Genomic DNA, 27,481 nt, shown 5'->3' with positions numbered 1-27,481 from the left:
ATTCAACATAGGTATTCAAGAGAACTACTAGTCACCAGAAGTCATAAGTGCATCTCCTTTCTTAAACAAGCATCTAAGAGCAATGTTGCCAAAGCATGAAAATGCACAAAAGCACAATAATATCTCCATTCTGATTTTAACACAGTTAATCAAGACTATTTTACTCTTTTTATTTTACTCTGTCAGAGATGCTCCTTGAAATGTAGTGAAATACTGTTCTTTTCATTATCACTAAGGTAATTCTACTTGGATAAAAAATAAAATGATCGACTTTAAAAAAAAAACTCTAGTATCTTCTTGCATAAGTAATTCGTTATTTCCAACCCTGAAAGCAATAAAATAATTTAAATGGTTTAATATCGATTATTAACATCCTCAGTGGACTCACTCCCTCACAGCTATGGCCGCATATGTGGGTCGCTGAGCTTCGGTCACGTGACACGGCGTCTGACCAATCCCCGCTTTCTCCGGGAAGAACTTCCGGTGTCGTTTCCTGTCAGTGTTTGTAAACTGAGAAAAAATTGGAAGTGCGACAAAAAATAATAACCTACAAAACTCTAAAAATCAAAAGGTAAGTGGTCGCTTTTTTAAATAAATGTCATCCGCAGCTCTTTATCACATTTTCTAACCAGCCACGTGTCTGTTCCTCGCCCTGTAGCCGGGCGGGGAGGTGTTGTTTAGTGGTCGGCGCTAAGCCCGCACCGCACCGCACGCCCTGCCTGGCTGTTGTTGTGTTGTCTGGGGCGCGGGTGGGGGTTCAGTCATACAAGAGTTGTACCAAAACCCCAACTACTGGCTAGCTAGCTAGCTGGTTAGCCTTTTCTGTTTCATTCAGCAGAGACTCTCAGCATGCTTCACGTGTTTAAACCCACCGTCTAAACACCGTGTGTAAACACAGACTGCCTCCCCAGTGTGCTCCACATAAAGCCCCGCTTGATTAGTAAAGCTCATTTGTTCCCAGATGACCGCTTCTTTTTTCTTTTTTTTCTTTCAACAGAGACCCCATCGTTTTTAGGATAAGTCGCTAGCAAGCTCACTTGTGCACAAATGCACCATTTTATAAACCGGCCATCATGTTTGTTTTTGTGAGATCATAAAGCACACGCTTACAAAGGAGAATGACTCACAACCATGGCCTTTTAAACTTAAAGATACATGGATCGAGTTAAAGACATGTCCCCCTGAAGGGAGGAATAAGATAGCATTGTTTGTTTACTATCAAATTATAATGTATTGTCTGTATCCATCTTCTATATATATATATATATATATATATATATATATATATATATATATATATATATATATATATCATTCACAGCCTATTTGATGTACATTTTACACATACAACTGCAATAATCATAATGGTCCCTGTGGCATATTGCTCAATAAGCAGTTATGTGTATTGTGATTTTAGTGTTTATTTTCCTGACTGCTGTGGAATTAATGTGTTTGTATAAAATATAGATTTGTTCCAGTGCCAAGGATTTTACCATTCCCAGCTGAGTTTATGGCCATTCTCTTTAACTTAAAGGACAATATGCTCCTTGCATTTTTTAGTCTTGTGCATGCTTTTTTGGGGCATTTTTCTACCATAGTTCTATTATCAACTCCAACCAAGAGTTTTTCCTATTTTCCGGATCCATTGTAAGTGTGTAGGTCTAGAAACGTATACATTTCTTCCTGTTTGTTCTACATTTAAAACAATTTGTTGAACCAGTCACACTAAGCATTAAAATTGCTATCCCACATACTTTAGGATGCAATAAGTAACGGATGTCTCAGTCTCTAGTTCAGTAAGTACTTACTTACTGCTCAAGAAGTCAGACGCTATCTTAGGATTCGGCTGTTTACACCTTCTGAATTAAGTAAATTACAACATAAATGCAAACCAATTTGATGTGATGGAACGTTTCTCTTAAGAATCCAGCGAAAATGGAAGATGAGAAAAAAGGCCCTTATAAATATTTGTTGTATGTTACAAATATATTTACAATGTCTTATTATTATTATTATTTATTAGTTAGATATTTTTACACTATACCTATTAATTCAACCATTATAATGCAAAGCTTTAGAATTGCACCGCTGATCAATGAGTCGTGGGCTGCACAATTCATTTAAATTGTATCAGAATCGTAATATGTCCTTGAGGATTTGTTTAAGCTGAGATGTGTGTCAAAATACCATTTCATCTTATTTTACAGATTTAAGAAAACATCTTTGTTTGATACAGATCCTTGCAAAAATCACAGCACAATCATTTTTAAATGATTCCAAATAATATCACAATTGCAAAATCAGTTAAAATAATCGCAATTACATATTTTTGCCCAAATTGCAATAATTGAGCTCAAATGATCATTGCAGTTGTAACCTCAGTGCCAGATTTGATGGCCCGAAATCCAGTTCACTGTATTATGAGAAATGATGGTTTCAATCAGTTATGAAAACACAAGATCATTATCTGTATTACACTTAAGATGGTCAAAATAATTTAATATAAGATGGATACAATTGTGTTTACTGCGCACTTGCTGCTCTCAAACAGCCTTTCTATATTTCAGTATTTTAAATGCTTCGTGTATTTTGCATTCTTTGCCAGTGTCTGTTTTCCTTTTTCCCCATTGAAAGTCCTTATTTTTCTCAATCTGTTTCTTTCGCTTTCTGTCAACCATGGAAACATGGCATGCACCAAACCATTGGGGCTTTCTTGCCTGAAAACTGAGCATATGAATGCTGGACCTAAATTTCTGGTCATACATCCAAATTTGGTGATTTGTAAAATGTATTAAACCAGTCTGGATTTCCAGCTCCTCATCGCAGCATGTAAAAATGTTGTCATGCCTCTACTTTCAGGCTTTGGCCCCAGATGATTTGGGTGGGTGTGGTCTCTTCTGTTACCCCTCATCCTAAGTGAAGCCCCCTCTGTTCCCACAAACACACACGCATACAAACCACGGCGATGACACACCATTCTAACAACTCTGTTCGAGACCATATGAAATGGGTCAGTGGAAGTCTCTTCATCTCCAGAATCACCATCATGTTTTTAGTTTGTACTCCCAGTCCTAATGCCAGTGGATTTCTCTGTCACTCCGATTACTCAACTCCCTCTCATTCCCCTGACTCCTCGTCTCTGTGAGGAGTCCTGCCCCCCCCCACCCTCTTTCTGCTCTGACATGTTGTTTGTGTTGCCAGGCTGGGTTGCTGGGCTGCGAGGCGGTGCTGTCCAGCATGGCCCTGATGCAAGCCAACAACATCCCAGGCCAAAAGAGGATGATGTCACCGTTGGGTCAAGGGCACAGGTCCAGTCCTGAGAGCCACCAAACCCATTCTCAGCACAGCCACAACCACCACGGACACCAGGTTCACCACGGACAACCCCACCACAGTAACATGGGCCATCCTTCAGCCGGGAGCTGTCCACCCTTGGTATGAGAGAAAAGACTGGGCAGGGTCACTCAGAAAGCCTGTTAAAGCTGTTTTTTCTTACTTTATTTCTTTGCGTTCATGGTCCAAATTTTAGTTGTTTATAGTGAGATGGTATGGCAGTGTAAATAAACTTTAAGAAACTTTAAACACAGGTAGCTCTAAATCTGTGGTTGGACTTACAAGGAAACATTTGTTGGAGTTATATGATGTGATTTAACATGATTGTTTTAACCCCCCTTTTTTAGCATTCATAAGCACTTTTACAAACATTTAATGAATATTTAATAATACACTAATGTAGTTGTAAACTGATATAAATTGTATTAATATATATCAATATTTTTCAACAATTATAATTTCTCCGATGGATACATTTTATATTATTAAAATAGTTTTTTTTAACTAAATTGTCATCCATTATATGGTTATGCGGCTGTGGCACACGAGGTAGAGCACTCGTCCCATAACCACAAGGTTGGTGGTTCGAACCCCTCTACAGTCAACATGCCGAGGTGTCCTTGAGCGAGACACCTAACCCCAAGTTGCTCCCCGGGCGCAGCCCACTGCTCCTCCGGGTTGGGTTAAATGCAGAGAATTGTAATTTCCCGATTGTGGGACTAATAAAGGCTTAATTATTATTATTATTATTATAAATCAGCCTGCCCACAGGAGGAGTTATAGTTGTTGGCAAATACATTAATATCTACTTATAACTACACTATAGTGCGTTATGAACCATTTATTAAACGTTTATACACTGCACATAAAAGGGGTTGAACTATTTAGCGTGCAGTATTCGTTAATTAATACCATTTCTTCCTCCAAAAGCTGATCCGAAAAGACGGGGACTATCACTCATCAAGATTGATGGATGGAAAAGACATGCAAGCAAATCAGAATATGCAACCCAAGAAGAAGCACAAAAAAGCAGGGTCATCCAGCAAAGTTAAAGTGGAGGTAAGGATGGTTACAATGGTGCACTTATAAGAACACATTCAAAAGTGCAAAGATCTACCCTTGATCATCGGTTCTCTTTCAACTCATTTTGTTATTGTCGTTAGCATTTACTTCCACAAATCGATATGAGCGATGACAGCTCCTTGAAAGTCCAGAAGAACTTCATCTGCGACCACTGCTATGGAGCTTTCCGGAGTAGTTACCATCTCAAGAGACACATTCTTACACACACAGGTGAGAACTCGCAGCTCACGCTCAATGTTGTCTTTCTCACTCCTTTGCATTTAGTGGCCAGAAATGGGAAACAAGGTAGTGTTATGAGTAAAGAGTCCACTATTCAGCCAGTGAACCACTCTTCTTAAACTCAATCTGCTTGGATTGAATTTTTAAAAAAACAACACACAAACCATCTAAACTTATTTCAAGAACTAAGTTGGGACTGAACAATCGTTTTAATGCATAGTAAATCATTTCTTTAACTTGTTATAATGCCTTATACGTATTTATATCTGTCCATACTCTAATTTTTTTGTTTGTTAAATTTGGTTCTGTTAGTCAACTTGTGTGTGCAGCTCTTTTGGCCAGGACTCACTAAAAAACGACTTATCAATTTAAAAAAAATGATCTTGCCTCAAGTAAAATATGCCCTGAGACTTGATACATACTTCTAAATGGTCCGCCGGTGTTTTTCACAGGAGAGAAGCCGTATGCTTGTGACGCGTGCGACATGCGGTTTATTCAGCGTTACCACCTGGACAGACACAAGAGGGTGCACAGCGGAGAGAAGCCGTACCAGTGTGACCGCTGCCATCAGGTCAGTCAGCTGTTGTTTACATTTAGTATTTTTAGGTCTCTGCATATTCCTCAGGATCTTACAGCATTAAACAAATCCATCTGTCTTAGCAATGTCATTAGCATTGTTCTGCTAACTTTAACTGAAACACACGTCTTTCTTTGCCTCCAGAACTTCTCACGGACAGACAGACTGCTGAGACACCGACGGCTATGTACAGTGGGGATGAGCAAAGAGGAAAGCCAGTTCTCACAGGATGCATCCGCCCATCCAGCTTCCTGGAGCCCCCTACAGCCTTCCAACAACCGTCTGACTGTCTGACCCTCTGCTTCCCGTAGAGACCACACAGACAGAAAACAGCAGCCTGCAGCTCAGTAACGTCACACATTGGAGCTCAACAGAACTGTAAGCTGAAAACGGCGTTGCTCAAACACAACCAAACTTTACTTTGCTCTCGCCAGCTCATTCACAGAGCTCAATAATGGATTTTTATATTTTTTTAATCTACTGTTCCATTTTACGACCCAGACAAAAGGGGAAGGACTAATTCCTGATCTTGGACAACAGGTCTTGGTACTATGGCAATAACTGAAACAAAAATGCACACGTCTCCTTTCAACTTAAAGGTTGCAGGTATTTTTACTGTTGTTGCTGCCGAGGGATTCCAAGTATTTTTGACTGTCAATGTATCGTGCAGCATCTTTTAGGTATCCTGTTGACCTGCAAACAACCCCAGTGCTGGCCTCTACTCCATACGGACAGTTCACTAAAGGACACACATACAGAACTGGGTAGCTTTTCAGTGTTCAAGTTCTTTTCTTTTTGTGTACCTTACGCTACTAATTCTGTACCAGCTACTGCTCATAAGTGAAAGGTCACAGCAGACTTGTGGTCCTATTCAACACTGAAGGTGTGCGTAACACATCTGAAATGACATTTAATGTTATTTTTAATAACAGCGATGTTAACATGAATTGGGCTTATTACAGAGTAAAATGCAACTTGTATTCCATTTTCACTTCATGTAGAAGATCACATTTTTTTTTAAACGGGTTTCAAATAATTTCTAACATACTATTTACCTAGCTGTAAAACTGGATTACAGACGCTACCCTGTTGGTGATGTGTACAAACAGGTTGAAACACACTAAAAGTTAACTAGATGCTCCTGAAATGTAGAATGTTCAACTAATGTTGGCATTAGTTAAGTTGTGTAGCGACGGTTGGCTTTCATCCTCACTGTCTACCTTGTTTTAAAGGGGTTTGTTCTGACTGTTTATACGTTACACTGTTGAAACACAGCAGAAGGCTGACAGGTTTCTTAGGAAGAGCAAAGAGTTTTTTGATGCTCTTGAATTAAGTTACTGAGCTTCTTTATCCTTTAATGACTGGATGTAGGAACATTAGAAATGAAGGTGCCTCTGTAAAAAAAAAAGAAAAAAAAAAAAAAAAAAAAAAAAAAACTCAATATAAATGAATTGTCTTTACTGTCTCTCTGTTCCTAGAAACCACTGTCAGTCTTATTTTTCTCCTGCTCAGCATTTATAGATTTTTCTAAATTTGAAAAATGTCCGTCCTTTCAAATGTATTTTGGTAAGTGAGGCAGGTCTAAAATTATTTTCGGCGGAGGTACGGAGGAAATGTGGTGCCGATTAGTCATATTCAGTGCCCAGACCAACTCAAACAGTTGAAAGTATTATTTGGTTCATCCACAGAGCTCTCCTCCGTCTTGACATAACTGAATGTGATCTGAACACAGTGCCATCTCATTTCATCTCCAGTTTAACTTTGAGCATCTTCAATGAAGATGATGAGCTGTGGACAGGGGAATATAAAGTCCATGCGGTGTTCTGTAAAGTGATAACCTGCTTTATATTATTTTTAGGCCTCTGTATGATGAATTCAGATGGTAAACACTGGACTGAAGATGTTAGCTCAGTTGTAGAGGATTGTATTGTAGACTGGTACTTCTGTTGCTGTCAGACTTTTAGATTATGTGAAGGGAGTTTGGGGCCTACCACTGAGTTGTCTACTTTTTATGAAGTTAATATATATTTAAATTGTATTAGGGGTAGAAAATAGTACGTATGGGACCTACACTTCAGAAGAAAATCAAAGTATTTACAAAGTTATAATCCTTAGTCTGATGATTTCTTATGACAACTGAAGGAAGTCATCTTTCAACCTCTGTTAGGAGTAAATTAAAAGCTGCCACTCTTGCTTTTGTTAGTATAGCAGCCATGATTAGTCAGCATATTTTTTCTTTTGCATGTGTTTGTTGGAGGATCTTCTCTACATTTTGTTTTGGTAAGGAGATTTTTTTATGTGAGCCCCACCTTTTTTGTCATTTCAGGGGTGAAGTGATATCTATTTTGACTCAATCGTTCTGTAGTGAAAGGAGTTTTAGGGCCCCAAGTCTCAATAAAGCTGTTACACTTTTTAAACAAATGCTGGTTCAAATCATTGTTAGACATTTCAGTGGCCTTTCACTAAGGTAAACATAAAATAAGAAGTTTAATTTACTTGTCAAATGGCACAATACTTACTGAATCTTCTGAACTAGAAAGACTGCAAAACATTTCAGAAATATGTAATGCGGCAATCTTGTCAGCAGATGGCAGCCATCTGCCTTCTCTATAGCATTGTTATGAAAAAACTCCATATTAGTGGTAAATGATCACACAATATTCTTGGTATGAAGAAAAAACACCTACAAGGAATTAACATAAATTAGATAATAGGAGATAGTTCTCCCTTTCTATTGCTTCTCTTGCTTGTTATAAAAACTAATTAAATGGGAGAACATTGTTACTACACAAATAAATAAGTCTTGGGAGGCAGGTGTGTTGAAAACAAGCAATGCGATCAATGCCAAAGGGGGTATGCCTGTCTCCAGATAAAGTTGGTATTAGCACAAAGTTTGGGTCAGGAGACCCTGAATCTACAACGAGACTAGTAAATATCACATTATGTACACAATTTTGTTACAAGCCACTTAATCATCATACAAGGTATGAAATGATTCTTAAAACTGATTCCCTTTTTTCTGATCATTCAAAACAAAAACCTTTTCAATTTACAATATGAAGCAAATCCTCACATCTGAGAAGCTATCACTTTCTTTTCGGATGACAAGTGAATTAAAACAATCCATTTCTCGTGAAAATTGTCAGTGATTAATTCCCTCTTTAATGCCTCAATTAATCAACTAGCACAACAACACGCTTTGCGATACAGTTTTATCATATTGGTCGTTTTATACAAAGCCTTGTCTGCACCACAAGAGGGAGGTGTACCCCAAATTACTCTCTGTCCACAACCTTCCTTGAGACAGAAACAAAAAGATGGTACTTGCACTATGCAAAGCCAAGTGCTAGGTAGTTTTCAGGGGCTTTTCATGGACCAAATATCATGTCCTGTAGTTGGTTGGGAATATATGACCAAGATCTGAAGTTCCATTCCACTTTGGGGAACTTGCAATTAAATGTTAAGTTGAGGTCAAAACAGTCACATGGAGTTTGCAAATCCAATTTTATTGCAAAAATGATTGTCAAACTGGGTAATTAAACAGTTTAAATTGTCTGTGTAGCGATAGCACATTCTTTCATAAAAAGGGAAGAATTTTTATAAGTACATTGCCCCGTCATTCTGCCTGCGTAGGTATTGCCACATCCGTCGTATGTTAGGCAGATCATACCCTTTAGCACCTTCCTCCTTGCTATTGCCCAGTGCCTTAATTAAAGCATTAGGATAGGCAGGATGAGATCAGCCTCAAGGCTGCTAGGAGTGTGCGCCTTCCCCCATGGGAGACATCCCCTCCCTCTGCAGCCTGATTTACAGCACCCACAGGCCCCTGGCACTTAACAATGGACCTCCTTAAGTGAGGTAGATGGGAAGGCAACCAGAGAGGGGGAGATAACACTCCATCTTCATACACAAAGTGCTGAAATCATCTAGGTTTGAAATCATCTCGGCGAGACAGACTGATCATGGAGTCAGTCCAGAGTTAAAGTGTAGGAGTGCTGCCTTGTGCTCGGTCTGGCTCTCTCCATCAGGGAGGAGAGCTCTGTTTAAGAGTGATAGCCAACTCTCTACAAGCTCACCTCTTCTGTCAGAGGGATGAAAAAAAAAAGGCCCTCCAAACAGAAAAAAAAAAAGGCCCTCCAAACAGAAATGTCCCCCTAACAACCAGTAAATCTAGGTTGACTGTGCATACTGTGTTCTGCAAACATGTGGGTGGTTCAGAGGTTTACAAAAACCACATCAGCAGAAACGTTCTGTCTCCTACAAATGTTTGGATTCCCCCTGATCAAATACATCTCCAGCTCACGGCAAATGATTGAAACCCTCCCAACAATAGCTCCTGCTATCTCCCTCTCCCCGAGGTGTGGGAGAGCCTTTTCATCTCAGGCTTTGATTAATAAAGGAAACGCTGGTTGGTTGAAGGCAGTGATCTTCCTCCCCCAGCCCCCCTCCCCCCTCCGACATCCATCATCCATCATCTCTGTGACAGGCCACCTCTCTGTGTTAATTAGCTGTGATATTTAAGCTGTCTGAGGTGGTCCATGGCCGTCAGCGTGGTGGTGCTGCTCATCATTAAAATTTCAATTCCTCTGTCCGGGTTACTCCCATTTTTCTGGACACCTCAGTGAACACGTCCTCAAACATTCACACAGAAGAAAATACTGAGTGTTTACTGCAAGTTGCATCCAAGACATGACAATAAATGAGAACACAACGACAGTTTCTCTTTAAATGAAAACCAGATATGCGAGGAATTGCAAGGAACTGTGAACATAACCCTGTTTGGGCACTGTTTTTTTTTTCACATACATTTTAATGTTAACCCAACTGTGTCAGCATTAATGTAAAAACATCAAATTGACTTATCGCACTTGCTCAATAACTATTTGATTTTTTTATTAAAGATTTTTTTCTATAAATCTAAAGTTCTCGTCAAACAATGAGCAGTGAAAGTGTGAAAGCATTACTTATTAATGATTACCAAATATTGTAATATTCTCTTATACTGGGGGCTATTATTCAGAAATCAATTATGTATGTAGCTGAATCTTGGTCTGCCTTATAACCAAAAGGCATCCTGCACCAGTCTGAGAACTATAGCAATATAAAATTAAAGAAAAGCCGGGTCAATTTAGGGGTGTCTTAGCAAACGGCAACCATCTCACAATAATCTGAGATGGAAAAATGGCCTCCAAAGTGTACAAAGTTGGTGTACTCACAGTTTCCAGTACTACTGTTAGTGTTGCCAAAGTCTAGTTAATGTATGGAAATCACTGACGGGATGTCAGCCAACCTCCTGACTCACTAAACATCTCTGATGGGGAATGTTCGGTCACATCATGCTTCAAATTGTCCCATATTCAGATGTCTGCCACTACTTTTTCTAATTAGTGTAACTCAGCAAGATTAATTAGCCTCTGCATTTCATTCCCAGTACTACAAATTACATCAGAGAGGAAAAGAGAAGCGAAAGCCATCATCCATGTGACTGGTAACAAGGGAAAAGTAAAGTGTGGCCTACTTTGCATGTTTTGATACATTCAAATCATGAATATTCATTCGTTAAAACCAATCCCCAGTCAAGTCAGAACCTGCAACCTGAATCTTTAAAATGTACTTTTTGCAATTTGGCTCAATCGCAGTTATGGAAGGAAGCCGGAGAGATTTGAGAGTGGAGAGAGACTGGTTAGGGAGAACGGGGGAGCCAAGGTGCATAAAAGGCTGGAATCTTTTGAATATGTACGTAAATAATTAATAAATTCCATTTAGTTGCTTCAGTTTCAGGGTGTGCACGTAATTCAGATGTCTCATGTGGAATACCGCACTGGACTGCCAGTCCTTAATTCACACAATCACTAAATCTTCTGCATCAATTAAAAACTGTTATAATAAACAGAACTTACACAGCGAGGAGCCCCGGAGGATGCTGAGTGTGAGGCCCTCCTGCTCTACCATGTACACCTATACTAAGGGTCTGCAGCATGCAGATATATTTACAAAGATCACGTTCAGTTGTGCAGGACCTTGTTGCTGAGATTTATTTGTCCACACAGAGTAATCCACATTACCCTCAACAGGATGGAAATCCCACCACCCTGGTGTCTGTGTAAACATTATTTTCCTTCAAGGGTGTGTTAGGCCTCGACAGATACATTAACATGCCTTGGCCTTACGCCTCCCTATTAATCTACAGCTTGTTGGGACACGTTGGACCGAGCTGCTTCTCCAGGGACAACCAACCAGCCACAACAAGAGGTTGTTGGATGCTCCCTGCACTGTGGAAAGACATATTTATCTGGGAAGCCACAACCTTTCCAAAGAGCAGAAACACACTAAACAAAAATCAGGAGAGATGTTAATTAAAACCACCCAGTTCTTCTCTTGTTTACATTTAGCAGAATGTAAATTATTCAGAACCTCAAAGCCACAGATTTGGTAGAACCCTTACTAACAATGTACATTTGCCGGTACAAAAAGAGTTACAATCATATAAAAGTTATACTACAAACAGCAGAGCACACGTAAAGCATGATTCTACAGAAAAAACCTCAGTGAATTGGTTAACTCTTTACAGGTATATTTGTCTCAACCCCTTCAAACACACCGCCAAACTCTCCATCATTCCTCTGACTTAAGATGGATCATGTCTCTTAAAGATGTAAAACCTGCTTTCTCTCTCTTACATGGCACATTGTCAGAGGGCATGTGTGTAACCCCTAGTTATCAAGTTCATGACAAGGTCTCCGATGAAATTATGCAATCCCACTTGACAAGACAAGTCCAGGGCTTTCCTCTCTCTCTCTTTATTTTCCAACAATTTTCCACTTGAGCAGACAACCTCAAGTGTGAAGTGAAGGAGTAGAGAGAGGGATTTGATATCCAAGGGAAACGGAGCATGAATTCACTCGGGGGTTGATAGACAGGGCAGTGGCAGCCATGCTTTTTACCCTCAGAGATTTCCACGGGTTAAGGCTGTTAACAGGGCGGTTGCTCTTCTTGAACTTGTCAGGATAAATTGTCAGGCTGATGAAGAGATAGGCTGCAGATAGATGATGGCGTTGCACGAACGCTGGAGCTGCATTGAGCAGAAACAGTAGTCAGATGCCAAAAAGACTCTGGCAGTGTGCTGCTGTTGATGCATCTGTGATATATATGTGTGATTTACTCAGTCGCTTAAGGTCCTCTGACCTTAAAGTCAAGCAAAAACCTGCTAAACATTAGTGATGTGGAATGAGAGAAGAGAATAAGACAAATGCACATTCCCATGCAGGCAGAAAAACCTCAAAGAGAAGCAAGATGTGACTGGATGCATGCACACATATTTTCCAGTTCTCTCTCTTTGCAACACAACTGAGATTTTCTCTTTGGCATTAGCAGAATATTTTGTGAACTATTGAAAGCATTTTGGGGGAAAAGACCTAGCATTTTATACTAACACACATTTCTCTCTTCTTCCTCTTTGCTCCAGAGAAGGTTTCTTCTCCTCTCGTGACGTCAGGACTATTATACTCCAGTGCACCTCCCTTCAGGGATAAGATTTTACGATTGCAACCTGACACCGTTTCTGTGTCCTATAAGCGACAGAGCTGTAACTCACTTCAAAGGCAGAAGGCATCAAATCACAGTACACCCGTAAATTCACCTGTCAAGTCTTGGCCAATGGAAAGGCAGCATTAAATCCTTGCTGTCACGCTGGCGGCCAATGGAAAGACGATGGCAGTAAATCTGTCAAGGCCGCGTCTGTTAACGGTGTTGTGGTGTGGTTGGGGAATCCACGGGGAGGGAGGGGAGAAAGTGAGAAAGAGTAGATGACAGAAGAAGGAGGGAACAAATGGAGGGTTCAGAGCAATGCAACGGAAAAGGCTTTTCTTTGCATTCTTCGGTTCTGCTACAAAACTACATACACACATGCTGTAGTAAAACAGTGAAGCGTTTACAGAGGATTTTTTCCCCAGCAAAACAAGACCAAACGTGGCCATAAAAAAGGGGGAGAAACAGACATGTTTTCCTAATGGATGCAGTGGGAGTTGAATAACCAGCAGAAACACTCATAAAGCTTTACGGCCAGCACGGCTGTGTCTGATGTTGACTGTATACAGTGAAAAATGACGGATGGCTCTCCCCTTAGCATCATTGTGAGACCAAAACCTGGTGTTGACTGTTTGATAACAGCAGTAATCTGGTAACCTCTGACTGTTATGACACAGCACCACCAATAGCAGCGGCAGGCGCCCAGCTTCACGCTGCCCTCTGGATTACAGGGAGGGACCAGTCAAGCACATCCACAAACCAGATGTGCCCCAGTTGTGCAGCTTCAGAGGATGATGGAGTTGCCCCTACGGCATGGCAAACCGGAGAAACTACACCTTTGCCATCTAACCACAAAGAAACACAACGTGGTTCTGCTGCATCTAAACCCTACCACCTTTGACTGCAGAGTATTTTCACATCCACTATGACTCTCCTAAAGCATGCATTCAGTAAAGAGTAATGCACTGCACTGGCCCAAGAGAACTGTGGGGGAAACAGCAGAAGGAAAACACATCAGGTAGAATATTTCCTCGATTAACAATGCCCTTGGTGGTGCGCTTTCATTATCCTATCAAAGTTGAACATTTTCATGCAATAAATCTTACAGGTATCGTAAAATAACTGGTCATGCAAAGGCAATGCTACTCCAAACCAAAGGAAAAAAGCATTCCCTCAACAAAGCCCACTTTTTTTTTTTCACCATCTTGTAACGACTTACAATAAACCAGCCACATTTGTGGTGACATTTTTATCTTACATCAACCACCAAAAAATTAAACATTAGCATCAGAATTTACAGTCATCTTATGTCATTACTATGAATTCCTCTTTTTCTTCTTCAGAAACATAAACAGTGTGTTGAGTAATTGCAAAGGCAGGCAAGAGTGCAATGGTGGAGGTGTTGTTTTTGGCTGGCTTTTCCTGGAGTGGCCATGATTCTCTGTTCTATGGGAATCCATAAACAGACCCAGAGAGGGCAACTGGAGCCATAAACCATGTCAGGCTGCTGAGATGCTGCTGAGGCAAAAGGGAGCAGGTCTGGGCCCATACCTCCTCCTCCTCTCTGCATTGACACACACACACACAACTAAATACGCTTTGAGCAGCCTTTAATCATTATAAACATTTCAAATGTTTATAATGATTCCGTGGATATGATGGTACTTTCGTTTATTTTGAAAAATGAGAAAATGCAGCTGAACAATAAACAACGGGAGGGCTGATCTGAGGTCATTTTTCCAGACATTATGTTATTATCATTACGTTAAATCTAAGCATACTAGATGGAAATGTGAAAGCGGTAGAAGTAAAATGGCCTTGTTAATTTTAATACACTGGGTCATTAAACATCATGTGGGTCTTGGCCTTTGTCCTGCTCGGACAATATAATGACACTTCCTTTAATATGTTTACTGTGCTGCATCCAACATGCTGTCACTGGATTCCCCCGCATTGTTTCTCTTTAGCAGGGCGAGCCATTGGATGGGTGCTCAGGCCCATTGACTATGACATAAAGACTCTGTAAGCTTACCGATGACGATAATTTATTGACTCTAATTTACACAATCCACTCACACACATACACACAAGAGAAAGAGAGCGACTCTTTCACTGTACGCATCGATCAATTACAAGGCTCTAGCCCACACGTCTCTGACAATTTTACTGCATGTTATGTACAGCATGTCAAGCCATGGCGTTTCAAACTGTTATACTCATGCCTGTATAATTAATATAAATTACCTCGCTGTTTTTTTTTATGATGGTGCAACTGTAATTAGCGGATGAAAGCAAGCCACTGCGCCTCTGATGGTGCTGCAGGGCTATCTAGATGAAAAAGTGAGGCTCTGAACAAGCACCTCGGGTGGGATCTGTTTTAACCCTCTCCCTTTCCCGCCGTGCCCTCGCTGGGATCTCATCTAATCACATTTACTGCCGTCTACTTCTGCTAACCTCGTCCTCTTTAACCTTCATGTTTCTCTCTCCCTCACTGTAAGCACACACTGAGACAGAAGCTCCTCATTATACCAGCAAACTAGTGCGATAACAGTAAACCGGTGCGATAATGGAGTCCATTTATAATGATTACCTTTCCCTTCCACACTGCTCTCTCTCTCTCTCTCTCTCCAGTAAAACACTTTGAAAGTAGCATCAACATGGCCTCCATTCATGCCATCTCTGCAACAATAAAGAGCCACAGATTCAGGGGCTGAATCAAACTGGAGCAGGGCCAAGACAATAGGTCCAAAGGTCAGAGTCAATAACAGTTTCATTGACTACACTCCTCTCTGTTATGTGAAAACATCAACCCGCATGCATGCATCCAGGCACCAACACACACATCCTGTTCCAGCTGTTGTCTGCCAGCAGTTAACTGGCATTGATACACAACATTTAGAGAGTTATTTATCACGTATTGCATGTACAGTGTGAGCTGAATAACTCAAATCAATTAAGTCATCTGGCCCCGAATAACTACACTATAATTTCCTTATTAAAGAAAAGCTCCACCAACCCTACAGAACGTGCACATTAAATTGCGGTATTTCTGTGCCTCAAAATACCTGGACTGTTTTCCTTTGGGCTTTATTGTCCTACAATGTTTTTGTGATTTCAATAAGCAGCTCCCCTCGCATTTCACTGAGGGAGCAATAAATGTACGATTTAACGGATTATTTGCCAATGGAAGAGGTGTGAAATCTCCCGTCTGGCAAACACAACGGTGAAATGCTTCTTTCTGCATTCTGACATTCCCACTCTGTGTGATCTGTGACTTTGATGCCTAGGCCAAGTGACTAATTTAGATAGAAAGAGAAAGAAACTGACAAAAGGCGAACTCGTTATTCATGCCAGTTTTTAAAAAAAGGCTACAAACAGTAGCTTAATGATCGTTGATTCAGGCCAACAGACATGTCATAGCATGCCAAGTGCAGTAGATGGGGTTGTCTGATTGTACAGACAAGGAAGGAAGTAGACATGATCTGTAATACCAACCTTATGCGGTTCAAAATAAGCATGGTTGGATCCGTTGGTTGCAAACCCAACACAAATACCTTCAAGTGATCATGAGAACATACTATATGTAGCTACTTGTCTGGAAGAATGCAGATCAATTAATTCTACTCCTGCAATATGCACCAGGTACCAACATGATGTAGTGCCTGTTCTCACATCCATTTCTCTCCTGAGTGTATCCTTCATTTGCATTACGAGAGTACGAGGTTAGTGTTTAAAGGTGGGGGTGCATACATCGTAGCACACAATTCATGCTGTGCACAGTGGCTCTCTACAGAGCGGAAATTAATCAAGTGTGACTCCATAAAACTTATCTGCCTGTCATAGCAACATAGTACAGTGTATGCTCCAGATCACAGCGGCATGAATGAGCCTCCTCCACTCTCACTTTCTTGTCTACAGTATTTATGTTCCACAGCCTCGCAGTTTGCTGCAGACGTCAGGAGATGGCGCACTTGCTCAAGTGTCTCTGGCTCTTGCTGAGATCTTGCAGAACAAAGAGAATACGGCATGGCAGCTCTGGAAGAAACAGCTCTTAAAAGCCTGCTACATTTGCAGATATAAAAAGTATGACGAATCATATTATGCTAAAAAATAAAGTCTAGAGTTCACGTCGATTATGTATCCCTAAAATCAATGGTGAAGAATGGAATGTGCATCACAAAGCAGGTAGTGTTGGACATATCACAGCTGTTCACGTATTGGTGTCAACAAACATTTATTATAAGTATCTTGTCAATGTAAGATCCTTGGACAAAATATATTCACAGCATACCTTTGTGATTATTGGTATGACTACAGTACAAGTTGTACACCTTTGTTAAATCACAATATCCATGTAAATTAAATGATAGAGATAGCGCCTCAATACTTTGTACAGTAAGATGACAGTGATGTCAAATGGGATAAAATTCTTGTACAAGGATACAGTTGGAATGTTGCAACAGGCTATGATGAGTTTAGATATGAGACCGACTCCCTGGTTCAATTAACACCTAGATGCCTTTACAAAAAAACAACCTAACAAATCAGGCAGTACTGGAATGCACACCATATCTTATCCTCATTTTGATTATGTCATACAATACAGGTCTGTGCAAAACAAAATTAAGAAAAAGATTGGAAAATTAAACTTTGTGGAGCAGTAATCCTGGGAGTGGAACTGGATCAGCCTGTGGTAGTCCTCACAGCTTAAATTGAAGGAGTGGAATATCAGAGGAAAAGGAGTCAGTGCCAAAAAGACTAGGGTGAACAGCGGCTCAATGGTAGACTGGTGCAGCGGTGACTTTATCGTAGAAGCGACCACTTGATCTGTTCTTTGGCAGACTGGAGAACCTGTGGATGAAAACTAGGTTTGACCAAGCAGACGACTCAAATGACAAAACTTTAAAAAGGTTCTTAATGCGAAATTCTGAACATTTCTACTGCCTCCACACGACTCTCAACATGGCAACAGCTAAGCCGGTGGCTTGCAGCAAATGATGCTAAGAGTGCTAACAACGGCAACAGGGGTAAAGGTGTTAACTTGGGGGGGGCTGTATAAGAGCAGAGTGTTCACCATGAGCTAGCCAGTGGGGAAAGCGCACATGCATTTAAAAAAATGCCAGGCTGGAGCAGCTCAGATTACAACACACACAAAGGGTTAAGGGGAACAATGGTAAAAACATGCATATTATGTTAAAAAAAAAAACTGAGAAAAAAAGGGTAAACAAATAATGCAAATGAAAGATCTAATTAATCATCTTAATTTATTGAATGAAAGGAGAATCATAATCATAAAGTATGGGGATTGGGGACAGCCATTTATCATGTCTACAGGAGGGATGGCGGTCGCCAGTCTCAGACCTCTTAAATGACAACATTAATCAAGAGGAGCTCACAAACAGGACTCATTTAAGAACTAAAAGATAGGAACCCCTGTTGGCTACAACTTTACAATGAATGCATTTTAATCATGTACACTGTTATATAGAGAAGATAATGCAATATGTGCAAGGGCGGAATTTACTAGGGGGATACAGGGGACATGTCTCCCCCACTTTTTCAGAAGGTAATATTGGATATCGCTCCACTTTTTAGAGTCCCAAAACTGATGTTATATTATTTAATTAAAAAGAATAAACCAGAAGGAACTGCATGCACCATGCAGAATCAGAGCCCGCTCAAGCTTCCCGTCCCATTCCACTCCCCAGCTCCTCTCATTCAAACTGTGTGATTCAAACAGCCAGCCAGCCAGCAGCTGAGCATAACCACTACGTTAGCAATATCCAAACCACCCAAACTACAGAAGACGGCCGACATAGAACATTCTTGTCAAAATAAGATGGTGAGTGGCGTTTTCAGATGAAATCTATATCAAGTTGGCTAAAGTTGTGTTACAAATATGTATTGTTTAATCGCGTTGGAAAATCAATATCCTTGTGGAAGCATCTTAGCCATCGGCATTGTTGAAATGCTGTTATTTGTTTACATAATCTTTCAAAAGAGCACAGACCACCACTGTGCTTCTTCACTCAACACATTTGTTGAAAGTATTTTCATTTTTATTTTTGGAGAGAAATGTATTATGTCTGTAGCTCAAGTAGAGGCAGCTGCCCAAGTAGGTGATAAGCAAGGAAACAGGGACAGCATGTATAAAGTGGAGAGGTGACTGAATTAGAAAGAAGCAATAATGTTAATGTACGAGAGGCTGTGATACATATGGATGACAACTTTATAAAAAACGAATTAAATACATGTTATTTTACTTCTGTAAAGTAAAGTTTCTTTTTTTAAACTTGGTTGTCTACAATGTTTATTTTTCCACCTCGGATCACCACAATTGCGCCATGTGTGATAAATTACTTTTTTTCCTTTTTGTATTAATTATATATAACTATACATTCATGTTACTTCACTGTAGAGTAGACCTGCATATTCTGATATGCATATTCAGTTATCCTTGAAAAAACTGATCTATATAACATGACTGTGCATACAGTGTTGAGGTAATACATTCAGGGAGATCAGGCGTACCGAAAGTATGAAATATGGCTTGGACCTCAGAGCGTTTAAAACAAACATGAAGCGTCTTAGAATCGAGTCTGGCCGCTACGAGCCTCGAGAACAGCTTTGTATATAACATTTGAACAAAATCCAAGCAATGGGTGTAAATTACATGAGAATAAGTAAGTCTCCAGAGTGGTGTTTTTCTTCTTCACTTTTTCGCTTGTTCGGTGCGTCAATATATTGATTAATGGAGATGACTTTTTGCCTTTTTCTTTTTTCCCCTAAGAAAAGATTTTTGATACGGCCATCCATTTCATGAAAAGGACATATGAAAATTAGGAAATAATAGGGTTGTGTTTTGTTCTACCTCATGTAGGGGTATCTGAAAAACTTGAGCCCTTTGGAGGATTTGTGCCTGTAATAACTTTGCCCCCACCCTCGCCTTTGAAATAAAAATTCCGCCCCTGAATATATGACAACGTAGACTTGCGTGACAAAAAAGGAGTAGAGGAGAATGATGCTATAACAATGCCCTTGTAGTCATAGCTTCTGAATTAATGAGCTTTAACAGTCAATAAACTAATGGAGCTTTTAAACTTTATAGCAGGGAGAGATGCATGGATTGATTTTCTCACCTGGGTGACTGTCTGCTCTGTCAAAGGCACGTCATCCCCCTACAGAAACAATTATGTTACATTTATATCTGAAATTAACCAACATCAAACTATGTTGAATATTTCTGAAAGGAGAGGAGCTTACTCTGAGAGCCACACGGTGCACAACTTGTTGGGGGTCACTCTCCAGGATCACTCTGCAGCAGGCAGCAAAGAGAAACACCAACAATTATTAACCCCATAGAAAGAATTGCTCTTATTTAAAAGACTTTAACAAGTTTTAAGCTGCTCAAGCTGCAATTTGTACATACCCTCCATCTACAATTTCATCCACAGCCAGGAAGAGCCCCTCCATATTCTCCAACAAAGCCCTTCTCTCCACATTCTTTCTACAGAGTAACAAAAAACATACATGTCACGCTTCACTTTCTAAACATCAGAAAAAGATTTGTACAAGAAAAGTTTGGTTTAAGTTTTGCAGAAAAATAACAGCTGTCAAAACGTACCTCAACATCTGACTGAGCGAATCAAAAAGGCAGTTCAGAACAGCCATAAGCATAAGCTGTTGAGGATAAAATAATATATTAGATTCTCTTCATGTCTAATGAGCCCACATTGTTTTTCTATCATCTGGAAAAAAATCATTCAGGAAATAACATTTGTGTAATCACTTTTTATGGTTTTCACAATATTTCTTTAGACCTTAAGGCACATAATTTATTCCATTTTCTACCCAAGCAAAACTTGGTATCCTTCTGTGCAGGCTCTTAACTATCGTAGTTATAAATAAAAGACATATCAAGATTATAAATAACACCCTAATTATAATTGATAAAGTTAATTTCATTATTTTTAAAACATAGAAAACTAAGTTCCTCTGTAAAACCCAAATATAGACATGAGTTCACATTGACACACATCATCATTTAGATTCTATAGCAACGTGTACTATATACCACAATATTGGTTTCCCAAATAATCCCAAATATTGTGAGCCTTGAGGAAACACTGCTGAATAGCTCGAATAAAAATACATTTGCTAGTTAAGTCAAAACATCTCCAATCATTTATCTGGGTAATTATATTGTGGAGAATATTTTCATGAAAATAAAATCTGTATGATGGGTTGATTATTTATGTTTGATACGAACATTTATCTATCGTCTGCATAAATCAGTGTCATGCTGAATTGGAGAAATTACAACAAAAAATAAATAAACAACTACAGCAAAAGTGACATTCAATTCTAAATAGGTGCAAATTCATCATCACTTAAGACAGCAAACAACACAATTCATTTTGACACTAAACTGCAGTTGGTGAAAAGTTAAAATAAATTAAATGGTTTAAAATGTTAAATTGGACTATGCAAAATTAACACTAATTATAAGAGACTGCTCACGTCTATAAATATGCTAGTGTTTTGAAGTAATGTATTAAACTGGGGAAACTATCAACCGTCACAAATGACTGTTTGATCGCCTAAGAATTAAACCGTCACACCAATTACAAGAGACAGAATGGGATTATTAACACTTCCTAATTTTTCAAAAACTGGGTCACAACTATTATTAAATAATAATTCATAAAATCCTAAAATTAGACTTACCTCATTTTCATGGGAACTTCCAATCACATAAAAGAAGAGGTCTATGTTGCTCTTGTAGACAACAGTGAGGCCTTCTAGTAATGCTATCTCACCTAAGGACAGACAAAGAGCAACCAATGACCGTTATTAGTCGCACTGAAGCAGGAAAATGACATTCTTTAATGTAGTAAATATATCTTACTGTCTGTCCTGTGTGTTTTGTTGAATATGTTCTTCTCAAACGCCTTCTGCTCTTTCACTGTTGGGTACGTATCGTCATAATACTGTAGATGAATTCAAAGTCAAGACGTTAATAAAGGTTGATTTGTAAACCTATAACCCAAGGCACACTTTCATTGGATTGTTTTTGATTAAAAGAATGAAGCTGGCGATATTCATTCATTTTTTTATTGTGAATAAATCCAATAAAAAGACCAAAAACCAACAGCGAATTAGTCAATCTCTAAATACTTTCCAACTTCCACAATCTGTCTTTGACGCCCATCTTTAGCCGACATTGTGGGCTGTGTGCAAACATAGGGTTTAAAGTGAACGATTACTTAAATAAATGTTTTTACAATCAAGAATGAATAAAAAATAAGTTATTAAAAACTGCAGTACTGTTGGCTGCACATGCGATGGGAAAATGCACTGCGCATGCAGAGGATTGTAATTCTACAGAATTCCTATTTAATAGGATGCCGACAAATTATCCACATGTGATGGAAGAGCCCATTGCTGAATTCACCACATGGGCACAAATCAATTACATGGCCATACTTTTTAACCAAAACACGCTTTTAGCCCTAGTATTGATTTTTTATTTGTATCTTTACCCCAACTAAGTTCACAAGTGAATAGGCCCCTTGACACTGCACACATATAGAACATACTGTATATACAAATATTTAAAAGCAATATATATATATATATATATATATATATATATAGTACCAGTCAAAAGTTTGGACACACCTTCTCATTCAATGTTTTTTCTTTTTTTTTCTACATTGTAGATTAATATTGAAGACATCCAAACTATGAAGGAACACATATGGAATTATGTGGTAAACAAACAAATGCTCAACAAACCAGAATATGTTTTATATTTTAGATTCTTCAAAGTAGTTGAATGAGAAGGTGTGTCCAAACTTTTGACTGGTACTGTAGTTAATTATATACAAATCCATATATACATATGTACCCAGAGAGACTTTGGTTATAGTAAGAATGAGGGTATTGCAAAATGTAGTGGTATGGTAAAGTAGAAAACGAGTGCTGGTTTTAGTGTGTATGGGGGATTTGTTCATAAGATATAAATATCACCAGAAGGATCCTTTAGATAAGTGTAACTAATAAGGGAATTGTCTTTGCACAATCGTCTCCATCTCACCTTGGCATATAGCCTGTCTCCATCGTTGTCCAGAATCAGAACTGCTTTGACAGTGTACAAGGATGGTTCCTGTTGAGATAGAAACATTTAAGTATCAATTTACAAGTATCAATAGATCAAACATATCTCGAGGTCAACAATACAAAAGATCCACTGGTTACATGACATCAAACTTTGACAGGACCGCAGTGGATGCGCTATCCCATCAGAGTCACCAATATGATACAAATAGTAATAATGACCGCTCATTGGCGATGTGATCAGGAAGACATGACACTTCCACATCACCAGCAAACAGATAACGTGACACACGAAGCTAGCGTCCAGTTAGCTGGTTAGCCAACACAGCTGCTTTACTTCAGTCAGCTACCTGTCGAGCTAACTCGATAACTGCATTATAATATTCAGCTAAATCTCGAGAAACAACCACACATGGTAATGCAGAGTAGTTATAGTTAAAAGCTTGAATGACTCATATATTGTGCCAAATAGTATTCATGCGCTAACTTTACCAGTATGGGAGAATCCATCTTCTTTCTCGTTAGCAGACCAGCTAGGTAGCAGACTGCGGCTGCGCAGCGGCCACGTCACACGTTCAGTAAATAAGGCTCTCTCCCATTGGCTGATGGAGAGCCCTGCGTTTCGCTTGCCAGTGCAAAGAGATACTACAGAGTGCGCAGCCAGGAAATAAAATACATTATATTTATGCCATTTAGACTCACCAACATCTGTTACAACTTTGTCCCTTCAGTGGGTAAAGTTGCAACTTGATAATGTCATGTCTCGCAAGTAAAGTCAAACATTGTATGTTCTCCTCCACAAACTTTATCTTTGTGTTATTCTGTAAATAAACATTACAGATATTGCCTTAAACCTGTTCCTTCTATTATGAAAGTAAAACATAAAGGTTACCTGTTCTTTAATTCCTGTGTAAATCCCCAGGGATGGTGCCTATAGAAACTCTTTTCTACATATTCTTATTAATTAAGAAGGCCATTGAGGTTAATGTCAGATAGTTCAAATCTATATCATGGACACGGAAGTTAAACCAAATCATTATCCTTATTGACTGAAGGCTTTTTTTTTTCAAAGGACTGCATGGTAACAGCAAATAAATCCTCTTATTTACAAGCTTTGTTAGCTTGCTTGTACTCATCAACATCTTTTTTCAGGATCCTCCTACATTTAACCAACCCCAATTATCTTAGTTGCCACTTCTGGGAAGCATCTGGAAACCTATGCTGATGGGGATTTCCCTGTATCTCACTCCATGAATGACATCACTGTTTGGCCTTACTGTAAGTTATTTTTGGGCTTGAGTTTGAAATAATACCGGAATATGTTGGGCTTCAGTTTTGAAAGCAAGTGGTGCACGGCTATTATTTAACTTAAAACAGTGTATGGTGAAAAGATACAAACTATTTTGAAATGCATTCATAACACCACAATTGCGGACAACCATGAAATGTCGCAATACTGCCTTATGTTTACACAATCCAGCCACTAAGATTTCAAAATGAACCCGAGAGGAAAACAGTATGCTGCCTTGAACTTGCTCACACTTAATCTATATGTTAAAGGATTCTCAGATGTTACTGACATGCCATCTCACCTTAAAAATCAAACACATTCATACCTTTATGTGTTTGAGAACCATCACTGTTATCATTATGCTGGTAGAGTAAGTGATTGAGATGAATGAAAGTTGAATGATAAATCAACATTTATGATACAATAACATGCAAAATTACTATTAGGCCAACTTCTTATGGTGCTGGCTTAAAAATGGAATTACACTCTTATGATTTATTTTAAATAAGTTGTGTGCACCTACATTTCATAGTTGAATACCTTAAAGAATAAAGCATGAATGAAGCAAAACCTCCTCAGAAAATCTTCAAAGCATGATTTGAGGAAACTGTCGAAGTGACTAATAATGAAGCTTAAAATTCAGCAAATTTGACCATTTATTACTGGTTCTGTCTTATGCTCACAAATATTAAAAAGTAGAAATGAATAACAGCAATAGATAGAGAAAGAAGTAATGTGCTGCTCCCCTCTTCTCAGCTTTCTGGCAGCAACCACAGCAGTTAGCAGTTCCCTTCCTAAGAACCAAGTGCTACTTTTATCAGCATTAAGCAGAGCTTCCGCCAACCAACATCCTCCTTTCCTTACCTTCCCTCTCTGTGTCTGCATTACCAACCAGCCTTGACGTTCATTGAACACATTGCCTAATCGCATGTATGCAGTTATCTATGAATATACACACATGCACACAAACAATGTAATTCTCTTATTTTTATTTTATTTTACAACACCAGTAATATAATATGTAAATGGCTTAATACAAAACGAAAAGGGTAAAAGAAAAATCGAAAGCTTATTTAGAAATACAGTTACAAAACATTATCTTAATCTAAACATCTTGAGATAAGCACACGCCTTATTGAGACATTCAGAAGAATGATGCTGCATCTTCATGTTCCTCATTTGGTTTCAGGTAGTGATAACTATCATGACAGGCGCTGTAAGAAACAACAATGGAAAGGTTATCTCCGATTCCCATCTCCATCTACAGTTGCTCTGAGGAATGTGTGCAATACATTTTCAACCTACCTACAAGATCAGAAATATACAAATTAGAATAACCATCTTAATATTGTCCACAATAGAATTAGGCAAGTATGTTAACATGGATATTAGCATCTACATACTGTAGGTGAATCAAATAAAAATAAAACGTTCCAATTGACTACCACGACAAACAACAATTGCACATGAAAGCATTTTATGACTTTGTTTTTATTGAAGCCAATTATTGACAATAAAACAAAAATAAGTAAAATGTCACAAATTTTTAAATGTCAGATAGTTTATCAGTAAGTTAAGAAATAGTACTCCATCTGTCCACTCTATTTTTTTCCTTTCCCAGAAGCTGACTCCAAAAATATTCCCCTTATGATACCACAACCCAAAGCACACATTCATTTTGTTTAGTAGTGAGGTGGTTTTTCAGTTAATGGCTGTTACAGCCTTTTGAATGTTAAAACAAAAAACAAAGATGACACATTCCTACATCTTTAATGAACAAATAAAATGTTACGGAAACACCAGGACTCATAGAGAAGGTGGGGAACAACCAAACAGACAAACAGATTTAACCCTTTATCTCTCGTTAAATTTAACAAACCCTAGTTTAAAACTCAGTGGTCATTAAGAGAATTTAAGCCTAAGTGAGTCAACTGTGGGCACTTCCCAGCCAACATTTCCGGTCTATTTTTATAGTACAGTTGTTCGTAACAACAAGGTGCACAGCAAGAAAAGGCTGACAACCCTGAGAGGTTCACGCAAGCTGGAAAAGCAGAGATGTTAAAGACTAATTGAAGCAAACAAACACAAACAGGGAAAGTAGGCGTTGACCTGGGAACTGTGTCCAGATTCTAAACCATTGTGGTCGCAGTAATAACAGGGTGCTCTTTGGCATGCTGTGGCAGTGGTTGAGTCAGGGGCTGGGTGCTAGGAACTTGGGTTGGGAAGTCCCTTCTTTGATTCCTGGTAGACATTCACCTTTCTTGACTCCGTCAGCCACCTACTTTTTCCATCTTAGAACAATGACAAAGAAAACATTGAGATTTATGTTTCTGTGGGATGTGATATTGTATTGGGTCAGAACCAACCCTCCATGTTCTCATGATTTTTGAATATACGGTGCCTTACTGAAACTCCATTTTCGGTAATACAAGCCCTAAAATGTACATTTATTTCAAACAAAAAAGTCCACTGTCAGGTCAGGTCAGTATTCAGAGCAAACATTCTCAAAATGTATTTGTCCCTACACCCATTTTGTTCCTGCATTATTAAAATCCCAAAGTTTATTTGAATTACCACTGTAAGTGTAAAAAAAAGACCTTAAGATCAGCTTTATCTTTTTAATGTTAAGAATGCCTCTAAATCCCATAGACCATAAGTTTTAATGAATCCTCTATAAAAACTATTGAACCCCTGTACATTTTCCCTGTATTATTCTCTGTAAGAAATTTTAACTTATTACCTGTGTTATTAGTAAAGAGGGTGAACCCTTTCCATTAATTATTTGGTGTAGATAATTGATTTAAAGTGTGTATATGTATGTTTATTGGAGATTTTTTTAGACTCTCTATTTTGCTTTCTGTTTAGCAGTGTAAAAAAGTTATTCACTAACTGTATTTCTAGGAAGAGGTGATTGTGACATCTGTTTTCAGCTTTGCATTTCTGAGTAAAATGAATTCTATGCAGTCCGATGCTGATTTACATACACTGCATTTGTTGCACGCTGCAGTTACTTTATGTGCAAATAACTGTAGACGGACTGTGTATGCAAGTTATTCTACAAAGACACATTTACATCTGCTTGTTTTACAAAGACTGATATATACTATGCAAAGCTGTAGCATATGTTGTAGTAACAGAGGCAGAATTAAAGTACTCATATTTCAGTATGTCCATCAGGTGATTTAATCAACAAATACTTTAAAAAATTGAAATCTATCTACTATGTTGTACACATTGCACACAGCAGGGGATATTTTACAAAGCATGGAATGTCTTTAATATTTCATGTGATGCCGATTAGTCTCAAAATCATCATTGTCGTTGTGAGACAG

At 38.8% G+C, this 27,481-nt stretch overlaps 2 protein-coding genes across 3 annotated transcripts; one reads left to right on the top strand and one right to left on the bottom strand.

Moving 5' to 3' along the window:
• Window positions 1-455: 455 nt before the first annotated feature.
• Window positions 456-7,609, top strand: znf740b (zinc finger protein 740b). Of its 2 annotated transcripts, XM_054609481.1 has the most exons (7): window positions 456-571; window positions 2,860-3,010; window positions 3,202-3,435; window positions 4,264-4,392; window positions 4,497-4,626; window positions 5,088-5,206; window positions 5,357-7,609. In XM_054609481.1, exons 2-7 carry the CDS (start codon window positions 2,966-2,968, stop codon window positions 5,504-5,506), a joined length of 807 nt encoding a protein of 268 aa, XP_054465456.1. In that variant the 5' UTR covers window positions 456-571; window positions 2,860-2,965; the 3' UTR covers window positions 5,507-7,609. The 2 variants fall into 2 exon arrangements, with proteins under 2 accessions (XP_054465456.1, XP_054465457.1); XM_054609482.1 differs by lacking the exon at window positions 2,860-3,010.
• A 9,353-nt stretch (window positions 7,610-16,962) lies between these two features.
• Window positions 16,963-23,455, bottom strand: copz1 (COPI coat complex subunit zeta 1). Its single transcript, XM_054608585.1, has 9 exons — window positions 23,351-23,455; window positions 22,839-22,907; window positions 21,648-21,729; window positions 21,467-21,558; window positions 20,364-20,419; window positions 20,169-20,246; window positions 20,003-20,054; window positions 19,879-19,917; window positions 16,963-17,590 (listed from the first exon to the last, which is right to left on the bottom strand). The coding sequence occupies exons 1-9, from the start codon at window positions 23,366-23,368 to the stop codon at window positions 17,543-17,545; spliced, it is 534 nt and encodes a 177-aa protein (XP_054464560.1). The 5' UTR covers window positions 23,369-23,455; the 3' UTR covers window positions 16,963-17,542.
• Window positions 23,456-27,481: the final 4,026 nt, after the last annotated feature.

The sequence above is a fragment of the Anoplopoma fimbria genome, chromosome 12, assembly GCF_027596085.1.
Source record: "Anoplopoma fimbria isolate UVic2021 breed Golden Eagle Sablefish chromosome 12, Afim_UVic_2022, whole genome shotgun sequence".
Taxonomy (NCBI): Eukaryota; Metazoa; Chordata; class Actinopteri; order Perciformes; family Anoplopomatidae; genus Anoplopoma; species Anoplopoma fimbria.
This window is presented reverse-complemented; position numbering and strand designations above follow the sequence as displayed.